General features: G+C 37.1%; 2 protein-coding genes across 2 annotated transcripts; both read right to left on the bottom strand.

Annotated features, from left to right (window-relative positions):
• Positions 1–559: 559 nt before the first annotated feature.
• LOC131021647 (peroxidase 49-like) lies at positions 560–2,023 on the bottom strand. The gene is made up of 4 exons (XM_057950901.1): positions 1,728–2,023; positions 1,446–1,637; positions 1,215–1,380; positions 560–1,137 (listed from the first exon to the last, which is right to left on the bottom strand). Exons 1-4 carry the CDS (start codon positions 1,953–1,955, stop codon positions 725–727), a joined length of 999 nt encoding a protein of 332 aa, XP_057806884.1. The 5' UTR covers positions 1,956–2,023; the 3' UTR covers positions 560–724.
• A 10,918-nt stretch (positions 2,024–12,941) lies between these two features.
• Positions 12,942–15,768, bottom strand: LOC131021646 (mitogen-activated protein kinase 7-like). Its single transcript, XM_057950900.1, has 3 exons — positions 15,131–15,768; positions 14,577–15,003; positions 12,942–14,049 (listed from the first exon to the last, which is right to left on the bottom strand). The coding sequence occupies exons 2-3, from the start codon at positions 14,997–14,999 to the stop codon at positions 13,360–13,362; spliced, it is 1,113 nt and encodes a 370-aa protein (XP_057806883.1). The 5' UTR covers positions 15,000–15,003; positions 15,131–15,768; the 3' UTR covers positions 12,942–13,359.
• Between the last annotated feature and the right edge of the window lie 7,389 nt (positions 15,769–23,157).

Genomic DNA, 23,157 nt, shown 5'->3' with positions numbered 1-23,157 from the left:
GGTATTCTTGGGGCCCAAGCCTGTCTCCTAGTTTGACTAGCTAGGGTTAGGGCTTCATTAATATTGCTATATATATAGCTGTTCTCCAACCAACATGTTTACTAAGATGGTGACCTTAGAAAAATTGAAGCTATGCATAGCTTCAATTGGCCTTGGAACTTGAAGATAAGGTTAGGTGATGCTAAGTGGAGCAAGGAGGAGAACAAGAAGATATGATTACTTGGGGTATCAGTCTCCAAGTGGGAAATTGTTGGGTATGGAGCCTGATTAGTTTTGGGCTATGGTATTCTTGGGGCCCAAGCATGCCTCCTAGTTTGACTAGGGTTAGGGCTTCATTAGTATTGCTATGTATATATAGCTGTTCTCCCTTGTAATTTGTATCCGAAAAATCATATAGTGAAAACCCTGGCTTGACATCACCCCCAGACGTAGTTACATAACGTAACGAACTGGGTAAACAATTCTCGTGTGTGTTTTGTTCTTCTTTCGTGATTGTTGTTGTGTTTATTTCCTAACAACTGTAACACTAACATTTTGATGAAACTATGGTGTGATGAAGAAGAGAAAGAAGTCTATATATTATTCGAGATGTTATACAATAACAAGTAACAACAATGAAGCTTCCCTATGAAACATAACAAACATAAAGGAAAGCAACGGAAAGATAGAAAGAAAGGACAAATGGTTTTTATTGCTTGTATGCAAGGATAAGTGAAGCCGGATTCTAAGTATTGATAGCTCTGCAGTTCTTCCGAATCTCTCCCCTCGAACCTGTAAGCGGAGATATATTTCCCATCTTCACCATAGACTTGGCAAACTGCTGAAAGAAAAGCTGATTGTTTGCAGCATATTTCTGTACCAGCCCCAACGTCATTCTATTCCTCGTAGCCAGGACTTGATCGGAGTTCAACATCGCCTTGGAGTTGAGTATGTTCTTGAAGTAGCTGTTGTCGAACTTTGCAGGGCTGATGAAGTCCATCGCAAACAGATTCTGATCACCGCCAGACCGGGGGCATCCCGTGCGCAGCCGAGCTGCATACGACTGATCTAGACTGAAATCTGGCTGCCCGTTTCCTGATTGGTTGTACAGCCTCTGCTTGAAGCTCGTGCACCTTGCAAATCCTATGGTGTGGCTGCCTGAAAAAGTGGACTATAACTATCACCACGCATCACACGGGAACATTAATTGTTGCTTATTATGATGAGTCTGTTACCGGATAGTGCTACGAGATCAACTATGTCGAGGCCAACTTGAGTGTAGGAGGAGAGGATGGTCTGGAATGTGTTGTTGGGAGCAGGAATGTTGTTGTTGGCGCCGTTGAAACTCGCATTTCTTGAATCTCTCCTTCCCAACAGAACCTCCCAGCTAGGCCCTCCAGCCTACACACACAGAAACACACTAAATATGCAGAACAGAAGAAAGCCAGTCTAATTTTGGCACTCACGAGAACAGTGGAGTCTCTAGCAGCAAGAGCTAGGATGTCAGCACATGAAACTGTTTGAGGGCAAGCTTTCTCGACCGCGGATTTGATCTCATCGACAACGTAGAATCCACGAGCGGAGTTGTTGTTAGGAACAGCTCCCTTTTCACTGATTATGCCGTTGCCGGTGTCCAAAAGCAGCGATGCATCGCAGCCCTGTATCTCATCAACATTGATAAGAAATAGTTATTTGTTGAACAAAAATGTGTATATATATATATATAGTTGTAGTGTAGGATGAGGAACCTGGACGAAGCAGTCGTGGAAATGAAGCCTGAGAAGCGAAGCAGCCATACGAGGCTCTCTTGCGACGGCCTTGGTGACGACGGAGTTTACTATTTGCTGTGCTTGTGGGCACGAGCGGGCGTAGAACTGTGGGGAAAGGAAGCCTCCGTTGCTACTCTGCGAGAAGCAAAGAGTTACAGAGGTAAACAGGATGGAGACAATCATCAAGTTGGTGGACTTGGCAGCCATTGTTAACTGCTGAAAACAGATTAATTACAGTGAAACCAAGAGATTTGGAGTGTGTTTTAGAAGAGTGTGTATGATCCAACTATTTATAGAGATTTGGAGGGAGTAAGAGTACAGAAGTTGGTCGGATTAGTTTCCAGTGTTTTTTTTTTCCTTTCTGTGTTGTGAAAATTGATACTATTAGGGATTACAAATTGGAATGGCGTATCTATTTCGGCTTGCTTAACGTAGAAAAGATCATGGGGTTTCGAAGCTTACAAATGTTACAATACTTTTATCTCAGAATTCGTATGGTTAATTTATTCTTAATTTTTGGACACGAAGATGTATTCTTTGCTCCTAAAATATATATATATATGTATCTTCCTCTTTTGAGTGAGTACAAATTTGTATATGGATTCTTCTTTTCACATATTAAAAGGTGGAAGTTATATTGTCATCATTTCACATGTAAAAGTATTCTTTTGCTAACTCATAATTAATTCAGTTTTTTCCATTAACTTCTCTAGCAAATACTATTTTTTTATAAAGATGAAACTTCTTCAAAGTAAAGTGTTCAAGTACTTATGGGATACATTACAATCTTGTTTAAGAAACGAGATGAGAAAAAGCCGTATGCGATAAAAGTGTATGAAGTTATACAAATTTGATTTAGGAGGTCGCAAATCTAAGCTAGCTAGTATACTTAAAAAAAAAAAGTGTCTAAGCTAGGTAGTAAGACCGGGCAGATACTACTACAACTATTTTATTTTGTGTCTCATTAGTCATTATTAAAACTACGTAATTTTACTATTATTCATTTTTTCCATCCACAACAGCTTCAAACCGGCTCGGCTCGGCTGACTGGAAGCCACAAATATTTGGATTTGGATTTTAAAATATCTCCTATTTCCATCTATTATGAAAAATGTTTTTATTTTCAACGTAATATAATTCATAGAAATTAGCAGCAATTCTGAGCTTGGCCATGGATATCTATTTCTTTTTCTCTTATTTGAATTGTTTTTTCTTCTTCTTGCAGCCACCAGATCATTCCCTTTTCCCTACCCCCTTTCTCTTTCTTTTTCGACCTCTTCTACTTTGCTACCAAGAACCATCTTACTGCTAGGCGGATTATTATGTCCCAAGGTAAACGCATGCAAAGTAAACACCCCCAAAGAATATAGGGAGAGGTTCAAGAAAGAACCACTAAATAAAAGAACGGAGAATCATTTTCAGCCATTCGATCATCAAGATCTACGATGGATGCATCATCTTGTTGGATGAATGCAGATCTTGCGTTCGAATCCTGAAGGGAGCAATTTTTTTTATTTTTTTGAGTGCATTAATTTTAATAGCGAATGCATTAATTTTTACAGTTAATGCATTAAATTTGATGATTCCCACGTTCTCACAAATAATATAATTCTCTCTAGAACACCCTATATATATTAACACCCTAAGGACTGAAAATCATTTATATTTTATACACTTAAGAGTGTTTTTATTCTAGCCCTCCCCTATATATATATATATATATATGTGGTTCAAATGAGAACGGAGAACCATTTTTAGATCATGAAGATCAACGGTGGATGCATCATTTTGATGGATGAATACACCACTTGGATTGGAGGGAGCAATTTTTTTTTTTTTTTTTTTTTCCAAATACAGTTAATTGCTGTAACTTTACACATCAGTGCCAATGTTCTCAGTTCTCATTTTAAATTGCGGTTTTCGCTATAACCAACCCCTATATATATAGTTATCTTCTCGAGCTATAGGCAACGGTCAAGCAGCAATACCATTTGATTTGTTATATATGTAATATGGTTCGACTTCTTCAACCAATTTGAGCAGTGAAACGACATCAGAATCTTGTGCCAAGAGCAACATCAACCTCTCATCCCCTAGCATTTACTTTCTACAATAGCTAAATGAAATGAAATTTTTATAATAAATTTTTGGAAAATCCACTATGCTTGTTTCATTTGTTGCAACGGCAGCAATCATGAAACTAATCGGTTCAATAAATAATATACGTCACGAGACAAATTATTGAATTGAAAATATTCATTTTAAGATTAATACTTATATGTTTTTCAACATAAAAAATGATATTGAAGCTTTAAAATTCGGGAGACATGGAAACTTATCATTTTAATCTTCAGCGCAGTGGTGAGGAGATTAATACATTTCGGCTGATTTCCATCACTTGCAGTGAAGAAAAAATATTCTCCCAAAAAAGTAGTAAAAGATATGCGCGCGGCTTTCATTGACTGAGCCGACTTGGAGCAAATTATATGGGATAAATTGATTGAATGATTAATATTAAAATTACGTATTTTTTATAATCCAACATGAAATAACACACTATTTATGTGGGATAGAGAATTGCATGCGAAAAAAAGAGAAAGAAATTACTTCTACCTGGAAGAGAAACCACTTGAATTAAAAATCTGCTTGAAACAGAAAATCCAATGTAATTTCTCTCAATAAGGAAGAAAACTAACTTTCACAAATTGGAAACCGTACATTAAAAAGCAAAATTGTCTCCTTCCTCCATATTTCCTACCTACTAACAAGCCGGATCCTCTATATAATGTAGTAGTGCCAAAATCCAAAATTCTCAATACTGATTGAATTTGTTGAAGCACGGTGAACGTCCCTCTATAAGTGCATCCGTAGTAAAGAGTTAAGGTGTGCTATTAAAAGTGGTCCCCACCATTTAAGAGTCCATCCTCCATAGTGGGAGAGCCTTTTACTTGACTCTCTAATTTTATTTTCGTTTTCCCTTTATTTTTTACGGTCTGTACCGGCCTCCGCACCCTCCTTTACTATGGATGCTCTAAGGGGGTTTGGTAACGGTGGTCTCGAATCAAATTTTTTTGGATAATTGGCATAGTTTATTTTTTGGGCTCAGGTGAAATCCTCATAGGCTTATGATCATGATTTAGTCACTTACAATTATTAATAGGTGTTCACCTATTATATTTTGTATCTGAAAATTATAGTTAAAAATTTCTGACTTGGCATTGCCTAATCTCACAGAGACAAAATGGGTAACTAATTCTCGTGTATTTTTTTCATTTTTTATGATTGTGTGTTTTATTTTAACTAGAGGATTGACTCAAACTCAACATTTAAAATTAATTAATATATAGGTAAATTGGACAAAAATAACACAAATTTAACAAGTTGATATAATAAATCATTATGACTTAAAGAAATTTTAACGAGGTTTAACCCTTAATCTGTTTTTGTGCCTTCAAGGGTTTTTTTAAGCTTTTTTCTCTTTTCTTCTTTTATAAAATTTTATTTTAATAATAACAAATCATCGTGAAATATTAAGTAATTAGTGCTATGAACTCGTAAAACGAAGACAAATTATTCTATTGGAAAAAGGTTGTATTGAAAAGCTGGAAACGACTTTTCTACTAACTTGAATTATTAAAAAAGATGCTATATTCTCTCTCTCATCTTATTTCTTCTATAAATAATGCTTTTTTACAAAAAAAAAAATCCAAATTTGGAGGGTGCTTAGTATTGAATCACATGTCATGTATATTCCATCTACAAATAATTGTTACTTTTCAAGAAAACCTAGATACTCCCTCCGTCCTCAAAAAATGTATTCAATTTGTTATTTTCGTCTGTCTTCATAAAATATATCAAGTTTATTTTTGTAAGTTTTCCACTCACAATAAAGTGAGACCCTTACTCCATTCACAACACATTTAATTACTTTATTAAAACTCGTGTCATTTACAAATGGATACTTTTTATAAGGACGGATGGAGTATTATTTATAAAAAATTCTTAATTATTCCTTTTGTACGTGCAAATATCTGACCAATTTCATGAATTTTCATCCACAAAATTTAATATATTTTTTAATATTCTTAAGACATATTGATTGTAGATACAATAAGAGATGATGCACGTTGACGTTGTTAAGTCTAAGGGTGGGGGAACAATTAATAATCTAACTTATTTTGGTCTCTTTGTAACAAGAAAGTAGATTGTACCGGAACTCTGCCTGTAGCCTGTACCTTTGAAACTTTCTTTTCTATCGCTTGCAAAATTTAGTTTTATCTCTAACCATGTATGTATAGAGGATATTTAATTTATTTAAATAAAACAAATTTAAAAATAAGAACAGAGAGAAATAGACAAAGAATCCAAATAAACCATTTATGGCATGACTGAATTCCTAAGGTGCCTATTAGCTCAAGTGTGGAAGCTAGTCGGTTAATTTTATAATTAGGTTAGCAATTCAAGTGTGTCTCATTTTAGATTTTCACTTGTTCCACACTCAAAGGTGTTTAACAATCTAACAATCAAGGTTGTTTAACCTAACAGTTGATAATAATCAAACAAAAGCGCATCACGTGCACCTAATTTTGGCGTTTTGTGTATCTCAAAACAAATGCTCTTAGAATTGTGAAGAGGAATTAAGAAGAAAATAAAATTTCAAAAAAATATTAATGTGCTTTCTACTTATAGAGTGAATTTTGAAAATAGTCACTTTAGAATAATAAATTTAAAAATTACCCACTAAGATAAAAAAAAATTAAAAATTAACCGCTAAGATAAAAAAATTTAAAAATTACCTACACTTACCATTTTACCCTTGCATATAAAAATTTAAAAATTGCTCACGAATTCACAACCAATCGAATTCACAACTATCATAATATTGGTTGTGAATTCAAGCTTTAAAACTCGAATTCACAACTGAATAACTAGTATGGTTGTGAATTCAAGGTTTAAAGTTTAAATTCACAACTAAAAATAATGTTAGTCGTGAATTCAAGTTTTAAAGCGTGAATTCACAACTATAAACAGTGTTAGTCGTGAATTCACAACTAGAAATAGTATTAGTCGTGAATTCAAGTTTTGAAAGAATTCACAACTAGAAATATTATTAGTCATGAATTCAAGATTTAAAATTTAAATTTGCGACTAATATTATTTCTAGTTGTGAATTCACTTGTGCATTCATCGAACTGATTGTGAATTATAGTTTTAGTTGTGAGTTAATAAATCTAGTTGTGAATTCAAGAACATTAAGTTGTGTTCATAGATCTGGTTGTTAATTCATAAATCTAGAATCATGAGCACTTGCTGCATCTAAATTGTGATATGTGGCTACTGATCGACTGAAATTGGATCATCTAGGGTTGGGCATGGCGATTCGCCGGTTGAATCGCGGCGGTGGAAAGAGGCTCCTGCACGGCTGCGCCACCGACGACGTTGCTTCCATTAGAGCAAGCGAAAGATAGGCACGACGGAGCAACTGCTGCTGTGATAGTGGCGGTTTAGGGCGGCGATTCCCTTGAATTGAATTATTCTTTGGCCTCAAACCCTAATTCGGAGAAAGCTTTGGAGGATCCGTCTCATGCAATCTGGAGACACCACAATCTGAAGGATCCGTCTCGTGCAAGAGCTGCACCAAATCATTTGGTTCGGAGAAAGCTTTGGCATCCCACACAAAAGCCAAGCATGCTAGCAAGTAAATTGGGAATTAGGTGTGATTCGATTTTTTGCAAACTTGGGCTTCAATTATCAAGAGGGTGTTTCAATGTGTAAAGGTTGGGATAGGTTGAGAAGTCCTAATTCGAGCCCCAATTCAGCATCGTCGAGCGAAGAGAGAGAGTGAGAGAGAGAGAGAGAGATCGATAGGAGAGAGTGAGATGTGATGTGGTTAATTTTTTAATTTTAATGTTAGGGGCAGTTTAGTTATTTAGCACAAAAACTGGGTATTATTTAAATTTTTTATTTGAGTGGATAGATTTTAAATTTACTATAAAAAATAGGCTAGTTTAATATATTAACTCCTACTTATACGTGATTATTGTAAATGTTGGTTTTCAAGTGAGTGTGTACTGATGTTTGTGAGAGGGTACAATAGTTATATTGCGTTTGCTTGCGAGTAAATTAATCATGGAGTGATCAACAAATATTTATGATTGTTAACAGATTGCTGAGTAGTGTAGATGAATGTTGTTTAATGTGTGGAATGTGATGAGCTTATTTTCATTTCTAGGAAATGTTGTTTAAACAAAATACCTAAAAAAACTTAAGAGAAACTAAGTTGAGATTTTAGAAAATAACTTCTTGTGAGTGTGTTGTCTCTTCTGAGTAACTGTTGATGGCTTGACTTCTTGCTCTTAAATGCTTTGGAGCAAATCTTCCATCGTTTTGTTTCTTGATGTGTAACCCTCCCCCCTCCCCCTTGTTTGGGGTGAGTCTTGCGGTATTTGTAGCTTCAATGTCTGAATAGATCAGTTGGAGAGACGTCTTCAAATCTTCAAGCTTCATGTGATTGATTTCTTCCCTTTTAACTCATTTTTTGTAGCTTTTGGTGCTTCTGTATTTTCGTACGCTGACTTCTGATAAGATTGTACTTCCCTTTATCATGTCAGGTTGTCTTGGTAGTTGCATCATGTCCATATTCAGCTGATATCAAGTTTGACGTTGACTTGTTCAGCTTGTTCCTCTTATTACATCGGTCAGTGGGAGTAAGGGTTGTATGTGAGCCGAGTTAAATACCTTCGGGCTCGGCTCGTTAAATTTATATTGGACTCGAGCATGGCCTGAGTTTAAATTTAAGCTTTAAATTGACTCGAGCTCAACTCGACAAATAAATATTGAGCTCGAGCTTGGTAGTCAGCTTACTAGCAGTCAGTAGGATTGTTAACTGGATAGTTAGAACATACTTGTCTGGAGATCAATCAGTTTGACGTGTGTTAAACTAATCTGCATGAAACCAACTGACTCATTACTAGTTGAAACTGTTCAGAACACTTACTCTGAAAAGCAAAGTAAATTTCTAATTGATGTATTTTACCCCTCCCCTCCCCCTCATACATCAGTACGCACTCGCTCGGGACCAACATGATCCCGTACCAAGATTATGTTTTGGGGTGGATAAAAATTCGTAGAAAAATCCTACTTGATATATGTTCCTTATCGAACGTGTGTGTGTGCGTTCTCTATGAGGTAGTGTATGTGCCCTCTCCATTTTCTCTCTATTAATGTTCTAATTATTATTCAGGGTTAAGGTTAGAAAGACTAGCCCAATAATAATTAATTATAAGACCAAGATATATAATTATTTATTCTCTAACATATCTGAAAGATATATTATACTCCGTCCATCCGTCAAGAGTATGTCATTTTAGTTGGGCACGAGATTTAATAAAATGGTTGATGATTTTTATGTAGTGGAGAAAGGGTCTCACCATTGTTTGAAATGGGCGGTTGAAATTGAATAAGAGGTGTTTTTTTTTTTGTAAATAATGGGTATTTGTAAGGATAAATGATAAGAAAAAGATGTGGGACCATGTTTTAAAAAGGAAAGTGACATACTCTTTGCGGACGCCCAAAATAGCAATTGTGACATACTCTTGGCGGACGGAGGAAGTAATAAATAATATGGAGTTGGGCACCTACACAACAAGTGCAATATATCACTGGACTTGGGCTCCAATGAGCCATTTCAGGAACCAAATACAAGGGATAAATATAGGTCTTTATATTAATTAATTTCTTATATCCAAGTCAAATAAAAATTAATTAATAAATAAATACTAATAATTCCATTATAGAATCAATGTTTACCTACCCTTTTATCTCTAATTTAAGTTAGGCTTGTATTAGACTAATCTTTTTCTTTTTGTGTCCTATGTATTAGACTAATCTTGTTCCATTAATACTACCTCTATCCCATTAATCTTGTTCTGTTTTCCTTTTTAGGTTGTACCAATAATATTGTCATGTTTCTATTTTTGGTAATGATTTTACACTACAAACAATATGGCCTCACACCTTTACATATTTTTACTACACTAATTTAACTCTCCTTAATAACCGTACCCAAAAGAAATGAGACAAGCTTATTGGGACAAAGGGAGCATTACAGACATCTATTAATTACTTAAAGCTATTGGCTAGCTTAGATTAATTAATTTCTTATTTAATTCCTTGAATAGTACCATGTGCTTGAACTTAATCAATCTGTAGGGTTTAACATAATAATATTTATGAGCTACTCAAGGGGATATCATCACCTTAAACGGAGACGGTATCCCGATACAAATTCCAAAAATCGTATACACATTGTTGTCACCCAAGATACACAAAATATTGAGTTTAGACTAACTCTATCCATAGTAAGTCAAAATGAAACATAGACATGCATACACCCTTATAGCTTTATCAGGAATAAGGTTTACCAATTGTCACTGAGATCTATAGTTCAGCTTCTTGGATCAGTTAAGAAGAACACATCTTACTGTGATCCTCAATACATAGCAACATACCTGCATAAATAAATAGCCAAGACAAGTCATTAATTTATTATAAACCGATAATTTATCCTTAATTATCTTAGCTGTGATTTAATATTTTATTATCTTATAAAGGTTAGTCCAATTATATGATCGCTTTGTGATCTGTTTATCACCATATGATCTACTTATATAAAGAGATAATAGGGACATACATATACAATTGTAAACAATTCAGATAGGAGGATAAGCATCGACTTGGTATAATTGTATACAAGTATAAAATGTCTTGCTTTTCAATTTATAAATCCAATTATTCTCCCACTTATACTAAAGCACACTTTTAGGATACAATCCATGAGCCTATCTACTAGCTATACTATGTAATCGCTACTTCTCCGGATGAGGTTTTGGGAGGAATGAATCATTTCTCATTTTTCATAACGCCTTGACTATCCCATGCTTGTGCTTCATGCGCAGAAGTAGTTGGTCCACCAAATATAATATTGATCAACCCCTTTTTGGCTGAGGTTTCTCTATCCTCAAAGTTTTTTCAAGAGCCTTCACGTTTTCTTGCCTTCAGGCTCTTTTAGTCTTATTTGTTTCCCTCCTAACATATTCTAGGAGTTGTCCTTCACGGATTAAATTTTCTATCGCGTGCCCATATTCATTATGGAAATGACAAAAGTTGGTTGGCATATGATTCTGCGGGTCTTTATTCAACCCCTTAGGAGAAACAACCACTGACTTCTTAACCACTATCTCAAGGAGCTCAGGTAGCTCTCGAGTCAAAGGTGTATAAGATGTAAGCTTCTCGAGATTTCCTCTTTTCTTTTTGTCATCTGCTTTATCTTTGCAATCTCGTCGAAATGTCGTTGTTTAGAGTTTCTGTGAGGCTTTTGCATCCTCTAAGCGTACGAACTTCCCAGTTCTTCTGCATATCAATTCGTCGAATTATTGGGATGGTTTTCACTATGGAATGAAAGAAAAGACTGTTTCTTAAACAAAACATATTTTCACTAGGGAATGCGTGTATAACCATGCGTGTAACTTAATGTATTTAGATTAAATAGATTCATGAATGTTTAATTAAACAAATTCATGGTAACTAATTAGTTATTATCATGCATTTATCAATTCATTGTGTATTATTTGGGTTCAATCTTGTAATGATATAAGATGAACTACCTTCAAAATCATAATCCGAAGGTGAAGAGGTGTTGTGATGAATCGACGAAGCATTAACTTCCGAGGATCTTCAAATCTCCATGAGAAATCGGCAAAACAAGCCTGATTGGTTTCTCCTCAGAGAGTTTTTGACACTTAAGTCAACAATGCAATAGAATGTTTTTGGGAGAAAATCTAAGAGAAAACTTAGATAATTCTTTAAATGATAAAGTGTTTGCGTACTGTACGCATGAGCTCGAAGAGAGGTATTTATAGGTGTAATGAAGTACCTTGGGAGTAAAATAGTATTTTCACATAGGACATTTTCTTCCCAATACTATAGCAAATAATAACATAGCTGTAAAAGTAACTGAGGAAAATCGCGAGGTGCAGAGTGATCGCCGGTACAAAAAAGAGGCACAGACAAAAAGCGGCTCCGATTAAGACTTCCAAGCGGAGGGGTGCAGGAATGAACCGGAACACACCCAAACGAGAGGGATTATGAGAATATGCGTATGAGACTGCATATTCGAGGAGGGCTTAAATGATTTGATAGGTGCTACTCATATCAACAAGGTGCTTCTTCTTTTCTAGTGCCCACATGGACGAAACTCTAAGGTTAAGCGTGCTTGGCTTGGAGTGATTCCAGGATGGGTGACCCTCTGTGGAGTTTCTCGAGGAGCGTGTAAGTGAGGATAAAACACGCTAGAAAAAACTCGTGTTGATCTATGAGGACAGCCGTCAAGTCTGGAGCCGGGTTGTTACACTTTTGAAGATAGACTTCTCAGCATAGGATTTGCCATCTCAGGTCAAGATAGGGACTTTAGACTAAGAGGCTTCTGAAATACATAACCTATCTATCAAGGGATTTTGATAATAAGTGGCTCCCGAAGCGGTGCTAGGTCCTATAGAGAGATTTGATACATAGTGTTTCTGAGAGTTAGTATTATTCAGTATCACATTGTATCTAATTCAATACAATTATAAGTAGATACGCACGGCAAAATGAAGTACTGAAAGAGACAACAACTCTTCACAACTTTTTACATGATAAAATTCATCTACATTTTAATTTCAAATGACATCATATAACTGTAGATTCATATTGTAAGAAGTTACTTTTAATATTCATAATCTTAGTATTTTATGAACTATTAATTTATAATATTGACGCGACACACACACACCTATGGCTGATATTTACTTAGAGGGCGAATTTTTTTTATCAGGGTTCCAATTCTGGAGGGAGCGAAAATTTTACCAATTTTTTTAATATCGTTATTCGTCAGTATATACTGCCTTATTCAACACTATATACTGTCTTATTCATTGTACTCATGATCTCACTATATATATGAATTGTCTAAAAAGTTACTTTTATTATTTTATTGGAATCAATGATTTTTTGCATTAGCCATGTTCGAATCGAAGAAATTTATTAATTTATAGTCGTGAAATATTAGTTTAAAGTGATTTTATTGTGTACATAGTAGATCAATATTTACATAAAATAAAACTACAATCCAGGCTTGAACCCAAGAGAAGAAGATGAAGTATAAAATCGATCACTTTACCGTGCTCTGCGCACTAGTATACTATATATATTATTCCAGACCTCAATCTTGAAAGACTACAAACCGCCGTAGTATAGAACTCATAATCCTCAAGCAGCAGCTATAAGAAATATGCTATAGCAATGGCCTGACAAACATTCTCAAACCAAAAAACTAATTACAAAACAAATTACATATCATGAACTATATCTGTCTCATGAAAATATCTTAGATTAACGATTCAATTATAACCCACAAGCTCCTGCATCCATCTTTTTCAGAACCTTTAAAGCCAACACCAATGAATACAACTCCTCTTCTCAGCAGACAAGAAATTGATTCCTCTTTTGCTGTTCTTCGTCGTTTCTTCGTCTGCGTCACCTTCTTCTGCAGGCAGAATGTTTTTCTGAAATCTTAATATACTGCACTGGCATAGGCAGCTTCAGGGTGGTAATAGAGCATCTCTCTCAACATCATCTCCCTAATAACTGGTTCCCCGATATTCTCATCTATATCGACATTGATCTTATACTGGGCCGGAGGGTTGCAGCTCGGGTCGTACAAACTTGCAATGTAAGGGTGGCAGAGCGCCTCTGCAACAGTAATTCTTTTGGTAGGATCGAATACAAGCATCCTCTCCAACAAATCTATCACCAAAGGGTCCGCATGCGGATATAAAGAAGAAAAGTGCACTCTTCCAGGAAAGTTGAGTGACTGCACATATTTCCTCGCCTTTGCATTGTCTATAAACTTGAGATCAGCTTCAGGTTGGCTGCCAAGAACACTGATAATAAGTCTGAGTTGACTGAGGCTATCAGTACCCGGAAAGATTGGTTTCCGGCCAAGAATTTCTGCTAAGATGCATCCCACGGACCAGATATCAATGGAGGTTCCATAGTTGTCACAGGAAAGCAGCAGCTCTGGTGCACGGTACCATCTCGTGACTACATATTCAGTCATGAACTGCCCGTTGTCTCTGCTAGTACGTGCAAGTCCAAAATCACATATTTTTAGCTGACAGTCTGCATTGACGAGGAGGTTCCCGGGTTTCAGGTCCCGGTGAAGAATGTTTGCAGAATGTAGATATTTTAACCCCCTAAGCAGCTGCAATCAATCATATTATTGTAAGTATTATTGCATCTATGTATGAATGTAACTAGAATACATTATTTGGAAAGGATGCTGCTGTCTCTGAGCAATTACAGTTTACTGATAGCAATATATTGAAGGGGAAAACTGTGAAAACAAAGACAAATACAAGGAAATCACATTGGTTAGAGTTAGAAAATCTACTACTTTACCGCTACTTCATCTAGTTAATGCACAGCGAGTATGTTGGCAACTCAATCTAGTAATGCAGCTTATGAATCATCAATCATGTATAAAAGAATCCAAACAGATGGAGTATATTATTGCTTTTTGCGGCAAAAATGCATCCATCACATACCAACACAATACTCTTTCTTTCGTTTACAGTTGCACCTGTCACAACCACAACTAAATAGATAACCAATGCACAAATCAAAAATACTCATCTCATCATCCTTGAAAACTCATTGCAAGTCAAATCAATACAAATGCTAACAGCAGAGCAGAGCAGAGCAGGGCAGCCAAATGTGAAGAAGAATCACCTGAAAGATGAAGAACTTGCAATGGTCATTCGACAAAGGCTGTGAGGACTTGATAATCTGATGAAGATCGGTGTCCATCAACTCATACACCAAATAAACATCCTTAAAACCCCTCCAGTTACTGGGCATCATCACATCCTTGAGGGCGATGACGTTCTCATGTTTGATGCATCGCAGCAGCATCAGCTCTCGCAAAGTCCTCAGTGCATCAACGCGATTCCCAAAAACATTGTTGATCTTCTTGATCGCCACCCTCTCGTTCGTGTCCCTATTTATCGATGAACAAACTACCCCATACGCCCCTCTGCCTATGCCCTTGATGGGAATGTATTTGGTGTCGATTTCGAACAACGTATGCCACATTGTGTAGTAATGTTTTCCTATTGGCCTAAATCCATTTGGGGGCTCCACGGGGGTCGCCATTTCACTGTGAGGATTTTCCATACACATCAATCTCAAATTATACAAATAAACCCTAATCTACACGATCACAAATTCATGAATCACTACTAACAAAAGAGAATGATTTTATAAAAGGGATTAAAATGGAATACCTCTGTCTGGTATTGATTGGAATCTTCACTTTCCTTTCCCTTCAATCTTCCACCTTGATCATTTCTTGGAAAAGCGATCGTTCCAGTTGAGGAGTAAAGCCAAAGCTTCAAAATTCCGCCGCCACTTTTCCAGTAGACTCCACCGATTAACAGGAATCCGAAGCTAATTAATCTTAAATTAAACCCTCTTTGCCGATTGTGGGCGACCAAACAGTAGTAGTAAATAAAGTATTGCAATTATCGGTGGAAGAAAGAAGATGGATCATGAGTGTAGATTTGTTGAGATGATGTGTGAGAAGGGACAAAGGGAAGGATATAATCAAGCGTGGTAGATGACGATCTTCTCCACAACGCACAAGCATGACAGCTACGCCTCTCTTTCTCTCTCTCTGAATCTTGTGCAAGTACAACGCAAGAATCGTAGGCAATTTGGCAATTTAAGTTTCCTATATTTGTTGAATTGAATAGATAAATAGAAAAGGAAGTTTCTTGTTTGGGGATATGCCCCAGCAAGATGCGAGTTTTGGTGGTGGTGAAATGGAGTGTTCTTGGCGTGAATGGTTCAACTTTGAAAATTGAAAGTTTTGAGAAAAGAGGTGAAATTGGAGCACGTCCCACGTGGATAGATATGACATGCAGGCCGGCGGCTATTAATTTTGCTAATTGCTACTATATCATTAGTTGGCGTCGGTATCCTAAAAATATCAAGGGTTAAAGTATATATTCACCCCTGAAGTCGATACCCCTAGAGCATTGGGCTCCCCAAACTCGGTCGTGGCGCGTTGACCTCCCTGAACTCTCGGAAAAAGGGTGCAAATACACCCCTGAACTCTCGGAAAAAGGGTGCAAATAAACCCCTCCGTTAAATAACGGAGGGGTTTATTTGCACCCTTTTTCCGAGAGTTCAGGGAGGTCAACGCGCCACGACCGAGTCTGGAGAGCCCAATGCTCTAGGGGTGTCGACTTCAGGGGTGAATATGTACTTTAACCCAAATAACAATTGAGTTTGAATCGTTTGTTGTCGAATCCGGAATCCGGATGACCATTCGGATTTCATATTAATTTTTTACCTAATTCCATTTCAACCATATTATGCGAAAATTCGAATCCAAAAATTCGAAATTTTTTAATGAAAATCGATCCGAATTGAAAACAATTCTAATTTAACAACACAAAATAAGATATGTTCATCCTTTAAATGAGATACGTCGTTCCACCCCAAACCATACCTTCCAATGGATGAATCTGGTCATTCTTCGCAAATCTAGAACGAAAGCAAGGATCAGACTCTAAATCCATACTCTGATTTATGCGAGGAGGATACATTAGTCCCCGAGACACAATTTGATTCAAGTGAAGGTGGCGCAACCGTCGTCGCGGGTTTGGGCTCTCCACCGCCGATTGCTCCATTTCTGCGTCGGCTTCTGCCCACTTAATTTTGGCCCTCCCACTTTCGACAGGCCGATGAATCTGCTCAGCCCACCCACATGCGGTCAGTTACGCCCATGGCAGCTTTGGATGCACCGCCACCGGCCTCTGCATTTGTGCGTCAGCCGTCTCACTTTCGGCCCTCTCACTTTCAGTCATCTTACTTTATGGCGTTTTCCAACAGTGGGGTGCGCCTTGATTGGCCCTTTACTTTCGACCACTCTTAATCTTCATGGTCAGATCTATTGGGGGAAGAAGTGGTGACCTGCGGCCCATGGGCATCTCCTCGTGAAATGCTTAGATTACTATTTGCATTGTCAACTGGGAGTATATATGGTCTAGCATTGTCTTGTTGTATCGAAGGTGCTTGGGCTCTGTACTTGGCCATTTAGCCTTGATAGTGGGATCACCTACTAATAGCTAAATGATGAAGATACTTTCTGATAGCATACATAATAAAGTACAATGAATGCAGTAGATTACCTTTGATATTATGTACCTCTTTAGTGATTGACTGGATGAGTTTGGTCTCCATAGTCTCTTTTATTCTATTTTTAGAGTTTATCTTTGCCGGTTCTTGTTTAGTGAATGGGAAAATGTCACATTTCCCATCAAATAACACTGCCCCTTCACTTGAAAAGTGAGGTCTTCCCACCACACACATAAACATAACCTTTTTTATGAACCCCTTAGATTGGCATGACCTATGTTGTTCAACCTCATCTGGTAATAAGTAGTATCGGTCAGTGGTTTTGGTCATGAAAAACCATTTTTCGTTTATGTGTATGACATTTTTCATATTCTGATATGGAATTGTTTCACCTTCAAGTGACAATTGACTCAATGCAAATCTCATCCTGCTCAACTTGTTTTCCTCAGAAAGTGTTGGTTTGATGGCACTTGTGTATAGGGCTGTAAATGAGCCGAGCCGAGCCGAATACTAGCAGGCTTGAGCTCGACTCGTTTAAATATTTGGGTGTTCGAGCTCGGCTCGAGCTCGATTCGAGCTTTTATCTTGATGATCAAGCTCGGCTCGTCATCCACTTACTAAGCTCGGGCTCGGTTCGAGTTCGGCTCGGGTGATGCTCGATAATATCGAATTCGAGCTTGAGCTCGAGCTCGGCTCGTTAGATGTTTGTATATATGGTGTTCAAGCTCGAATTTGTTATAAATTTAAGAAAATCTTCTTAATTAATATGTTACACGAGTTCGAGTTCGACTCGTTTAAGACTCGTGTACTAGCTCGATTGAAGGCTCGACTGAAGGTTCGTGAACAAGCTCGCGAACAATCGAATTCGAACATGTTCGCGAGCTCAACGAGCCGAGCACTGTCAGGCTCGAGCTCGGCTCGATAAAAATTTCGAGCTCGAAATTAGGCTCGAGCTCGGCTCGTTTATTATCGAATCGAGCTCCGAACGAGCTTTTTTCGAGCCGAATTTTGAATAGCTTGCGAGTAGCTATGTTCATTTACAGCCCTACTTGTGTAAGGCTTGAGCAATTTTTGTTTAATCCATCTGACCACAGTTGTTTTACTTACATGTAACTTCGGTGCCATTTTTCTTATGGTGGATCTTTCAAGCACATATAAGGTTCTTACCTTGTCTGTATCAACTTTGAGTTTATTTTTGTATGTGATTCCTTACTTTTTATTCTTAAAATAGATTGGAATACCAAGTGATAACTGAAACTTGATTTCTCTCTATATGCTTCTAATTGTTCTTCTTGTTAATCCATACTTCTCTGCGGCTTCTCTTTGAGCCCCTCGTCTAATCTCTTTATTAGGTTGTTGTTATTTCAGTAGGAATTGTGCAAGGCAATTTTTTTTTTGCAACATGTTGAAAAAGCTGGAAAATGTTGCTGTTTTATCGAAAGATAAAACTTTTATTTTTTTTGGTAATTAATGCAGTGGTGAATGCAAGTGTTAGGCTTTTTGTTGTAATGAAGAAAACCGTGTAGTTGTATTTAAAAGAATCTTTTTAATTTCAGCCACCAAAAGTTTGGTAAAAATATAAAATTTAGTCATTTCCCTTCATTATCGATTTGCGTACAATTCATTTCCAATATTGAATTTGTTAATTAGAGTACAGTGCGTGTCCCTCATTTCACTTTTTAATCTGTAAACATTTTGATGTTTTTAATTAATTATTCTCGTTTTTAATTAATAAAAAAATGTTAAATTGTTAAAGAAATTTTGTTTTCATCAAGTTATCAATTAACTAACATTAATCAACACAATATATCATTACTTGTGGGCTCATTTCTCTACTACTAATACACTTTACAACTTTTTCTTAAAATCTGTGTCGTCCCCTACTAGGAAGTTATTTGAGGGACAGATGGAGTAATAATTTCTGAACGGAATGTTAATGTCCGTTGCATAGCTGGATGAAATTGCATACTAATCAAGATCTTAGGGCCAGTTTGATAGCGTACTAGAGATAAGCAAATATTAATTTTGTGGAAGAAAGTAGTGTAGATAATATGTTGTTAATTAGCAAATCTCATGTTTGATAGATCATTGTTAATACCGGCATTACACGAAATTTGTGTTTGATAGCGGTTGTTTAGAATTGAGAAAAGGTGTATAATTTTTTGATACGGGGGATGGGGATTGAGTTTAAGCAGGGAGATTACATTTTTACCCTCAAAGCAACATCAAAATTCCCTCTTATCTCTTGCGCTCATTTTCGGTGGGAAATTGATATCACCATAGCCGCCATATCCCTCATACTCTGGAAGTTCGAAGCCAACATTCGCCTCCAATTTTTTTAACAAATATTCATTAATCGAACTTACCCAATAGCATCTGCTAAGTACTTGCAAATAAATACCTATTTCTACCAACAGAGAAGGAACAATTTTCCATCTTCCTAATTTGGAAACAGAGAGGATGAGGGAGGCGATGATGGCGGCGGTCCCACTGACTGCGGCTGTGGTTCCGAAAGGATAAAAGAGAAGGAGGCGGTGGTTCCGACAGTAAACTCGCCGGTAATCGCAGCGGGGTGGAAGCTAGGGATTTTTTTTAGAGAGGGATGCGAGAGAGAGGTAGATGCGGGGGAAACGGAGGGGGGTGGTACTATGGTGGTGGTGGTGGTGGTGGTGGCTGGTGGCTGGTGGCTGGTGGCGACAGAGGTCGCCGAGTTGGAAGGGAAGGGAGACGGCAGCATGGCTGAGTGAAGGAAAGAGGAGGACGGTGAGAAGAGATGAGGGAGGGCCAATTTTTTTTTTTCCTTTGACGGAAGGGAGGCTAAAATTGGAAGATGGCAAAATTAATATCAAGTACTGTTGACGAAGGTATTGGGGAACTCGGGGGAGCAGGTACACAATTACAAAGTGTAACAGTAACTTTACTGCGGGCCTTCACTTATTTGCGGGCCGCAGCTATAGCAGATATATCCTATCAAACATGCAAATAATGCAAGAAATATAAACAATCAAGTCTTATATTCCCTATCAAACATGCCCTTAGGGTGTTAAATGCGATGAACGTTGCCATAAGGTTATCTTTTCCCTAAGGGGGACAACCTTGGGGTTGTATTTGGTATTTAACCTTAGATAATTATGATCGAATTAAGGTCCTAATTAATAATCATTACTTATAATCAACCAAGATGAGAGTGTACGGTTAGAATTTAGAAATATTAACTATTTAAGAACTAAACTATATATATTTATATATAATATTACAATATTGTTTATATTATAAATAATTAGGATTTCAAATGTTTTCGGATTTTAAAAGTATCAATCCGATCACATCCGAAAATTCCAAATTTTCTTAAAAATCATTCCGATCCTATCCAAAAATCCGAAAAATCCGTCAGATCGAGTATTCAGATTTCGGGTATTTTACTTTCAGATTTCGGGTATTTTGCTTACCCTTACTAACAAGTAAAAGTGTTTTTCCTCTCCCCTCTCTTTCTTCCCCAATTTAACTTTCTCTGTAGCCATTTTTCTTCATTCCTTCTGGCTTCCTCCCTATTAAGTATGCCCTACAAGATTCAAATGGGTTTAATTATTATTCAATAGCTAGTGATTATCTCAATTTGTTCGTGCCTCTGTTTTTAACTTGTTTTTATTTTTTTTTATTTTTTATAATTGGAGTTGGAAATGTTACGAACACTGAATTATTCCCCCAATGAAATAGCCAAGTATCTAATTTATTTTTCTTTTTCTTTCCTTATAGTTGTTGAACTTCTAAATAATTGGACTTTGATATAAGCGGTGTCACTTTTCTATTTTGTTTGTTACCAATGATAAAAGTTAGAGGAAGAATTTATCTCACGGCTCCTCCCATTAAAAAAGAGAAGAAAAATCTTTTAGTTGTAGGTAGTTACAAATAAATTTGGATTATCATTTTAATTGCCACGTGTTAGGCCTAAACTTCCATCACCAGCGCTAGTCAAGCACCAACCTTATTTATTACTCCAGGTTAAGCTGCATAAACTCAATTGACTAAGCTCAATTGACCAAAATTTTGCGGGGAATAAAAACAGCGGAAAGGATAGAAAAGAGAAACTATCGAATAAATGTCGGCTCCATTTCGTCCCCACAATTTTGAAGGTAATATATAAATTGAAAAGGGTGAAATCCACTCTTATATTTTTTGTAAGCAATTTCCTAAATACTTTTAGGTATAAATAATTTTTTAATGTTGTAATTAGAGATGTCAAATGGTACGGGTCGAGCCAGCCCGGCCCGAACCCACTGGGCTTTCGATTTTTTCGGGCCGGGTCGGGCCAGCCCAAAATTAGATCGGGCTACAAAATTCTAGGCCCAGCCCAACCTCTTTCTGGCCATCGGGCGGTCGGGCTAAACCGGCCCATAATTTTTTTAATATTATTTTTTTTACAAAAATAATAAAAAATAATTTAAATTAAAAAAATTAACTCAAATTTAAATTAATAAACTTGGGCTCTTATATCTTAATTTCGGCACAAACATCTCAAATTTGAGCTAGAATACACCATATGTTGCATTGCTGCTCTACATAAATGGAGCAATTAAAAATTCATAACAAATGATGTATTTAATTAGTGCATTATTAATCGACAAGATAGTTCTCATAAAAAAATAAAATCATAAATCATATCATTGTTAAATATAAATAAACATGAATTAAATTTTGTTTTTGTAATCCAGCTTGAGATAATTTAGTCTTTTAAAGTTTCCTTAATGTGTATATATATATATATATATATATATATATATATATAAATAAATGGACGGGCCAAAAAAGCCCGAAAACCCCGGGCTTAAAAGCCCGAAACTCGATAAGCCCGACGGGCCAAAAACCCCGGGCTTTTAGGCCCGATTTTTTTTGGGCTCTATTTTTTCAAGCCCAGTCCGCCTCCTAACCCGGGCGAGCCGGGCCGGCCCATCGGGCTGGGTCGATTTTGACATCTCTAGTTGTAATTAACTATATTCATGTCATACAAGGGCGGTGGTTATATTATGTTGTAATACGAGATGTAAAAGTGAAAGGCACATTTTTCAAGCCAAATGGCATGACGAGAAACTCAAAATGGCCTGCGTGAGTTCGAAAAGCGGTTTTGAAGATATCTTTCTCATGAACGCGAATTTGATGAAAACCTGCACGCAAATCAAGTTTGGAAAAAACTATGGACGAGCCGAGTTCATCTATTAATTCATCGGCTGCAGGAATGGGAAATTTATCCTTGATGGGCACGGCATTGAGTGCACGATAGTCAACACAGAAACGATAAGAATCGTCTTTTTTCTAAACCAAGAGCACAGGTGAAGAGAATGGGTTGTGGCTGGGGCGGATCATGCTTTGATCGAGCATTTCACAAACTAGACGCTCCATTTCATTTTTCTGAAAATATGGGTATCGATAGGGTCGAACATTGATGAGTTTAACATTGTGCTCCAGATGGATTCAATGATAAAAATGGCGATGTGGAGGGAGGTCGCGGGGCTCTGCAAACACATCAGAAAACTGGAGCAAAACATCATGGAATGGTGAAGGAATACGATTAATCGGGGCAACATGAGGTGCAGATTGAGTTACCCAAATTTCAAAAAGAGACTCAACGTCTTTTGAGTGAATGAAAGTCTGGAGCATGGAGAAACTAATTTCTTTAGAGCGGAGAGAAGCATCAGCAGCCAGAAGAACGTGCTTGTCGTGCCAAGTGAATTCCATACAACTGCGACTGTAGTCATGAGTAATCGGACCCAACTCTTGTAGCCATTGGATGCCAAGGATAATATCAGGCCCTTTGATCGACAAAACAAATAAATCAAGAGTAAATGGAATCCCTTGGAGATCGAGGGTGACATTGGAGCACTTATGTTGGCAAACAATAGAGTCGCCATTTCCAATATAGACCCGGAAGCTCGGAACAGGTGTAAGAGGAAGTTGAAGTCGTTCCGCAAGTAAAGGGGTAATAAAATTATGGGTGCTGCCGTTGTCAATCATTACCTAAAAACGGTCAAGGGGCATGGATCCCCAAAGGCGGAGTGAGCGTGGTTGAGCCGCACCAGATAGGGAGTTAAGGGTGGATACATCGCCCAATATAAGGCCATCATCTAAAGAAAAGTCATGTGGATCATCATTCGCAACTGTAGAAGTGGGATCG

Source organism: Salvia miltiorrhiza, chromosome 4 (genome assembly GCF_028751815.1).
Source record: "Salvia miltiorrhiza cultivar Shanhuang (shh) chromosome 4, IMPLAD_Smil_shh, whole genome shotgun sequence".
Taxonomy (NCBI): domain Eukaryota; kingdom Viridiplantae; phylum Streptophyta; class Magnoliopsida; order Lamiales; family Lamiaceae; genus Salvia; species Salvia miltiorrhiza.
Note: the sequence above shows the minus strand (reverse complement) of the source record. Positions and strands in the feature narration are given on the sequence as shown.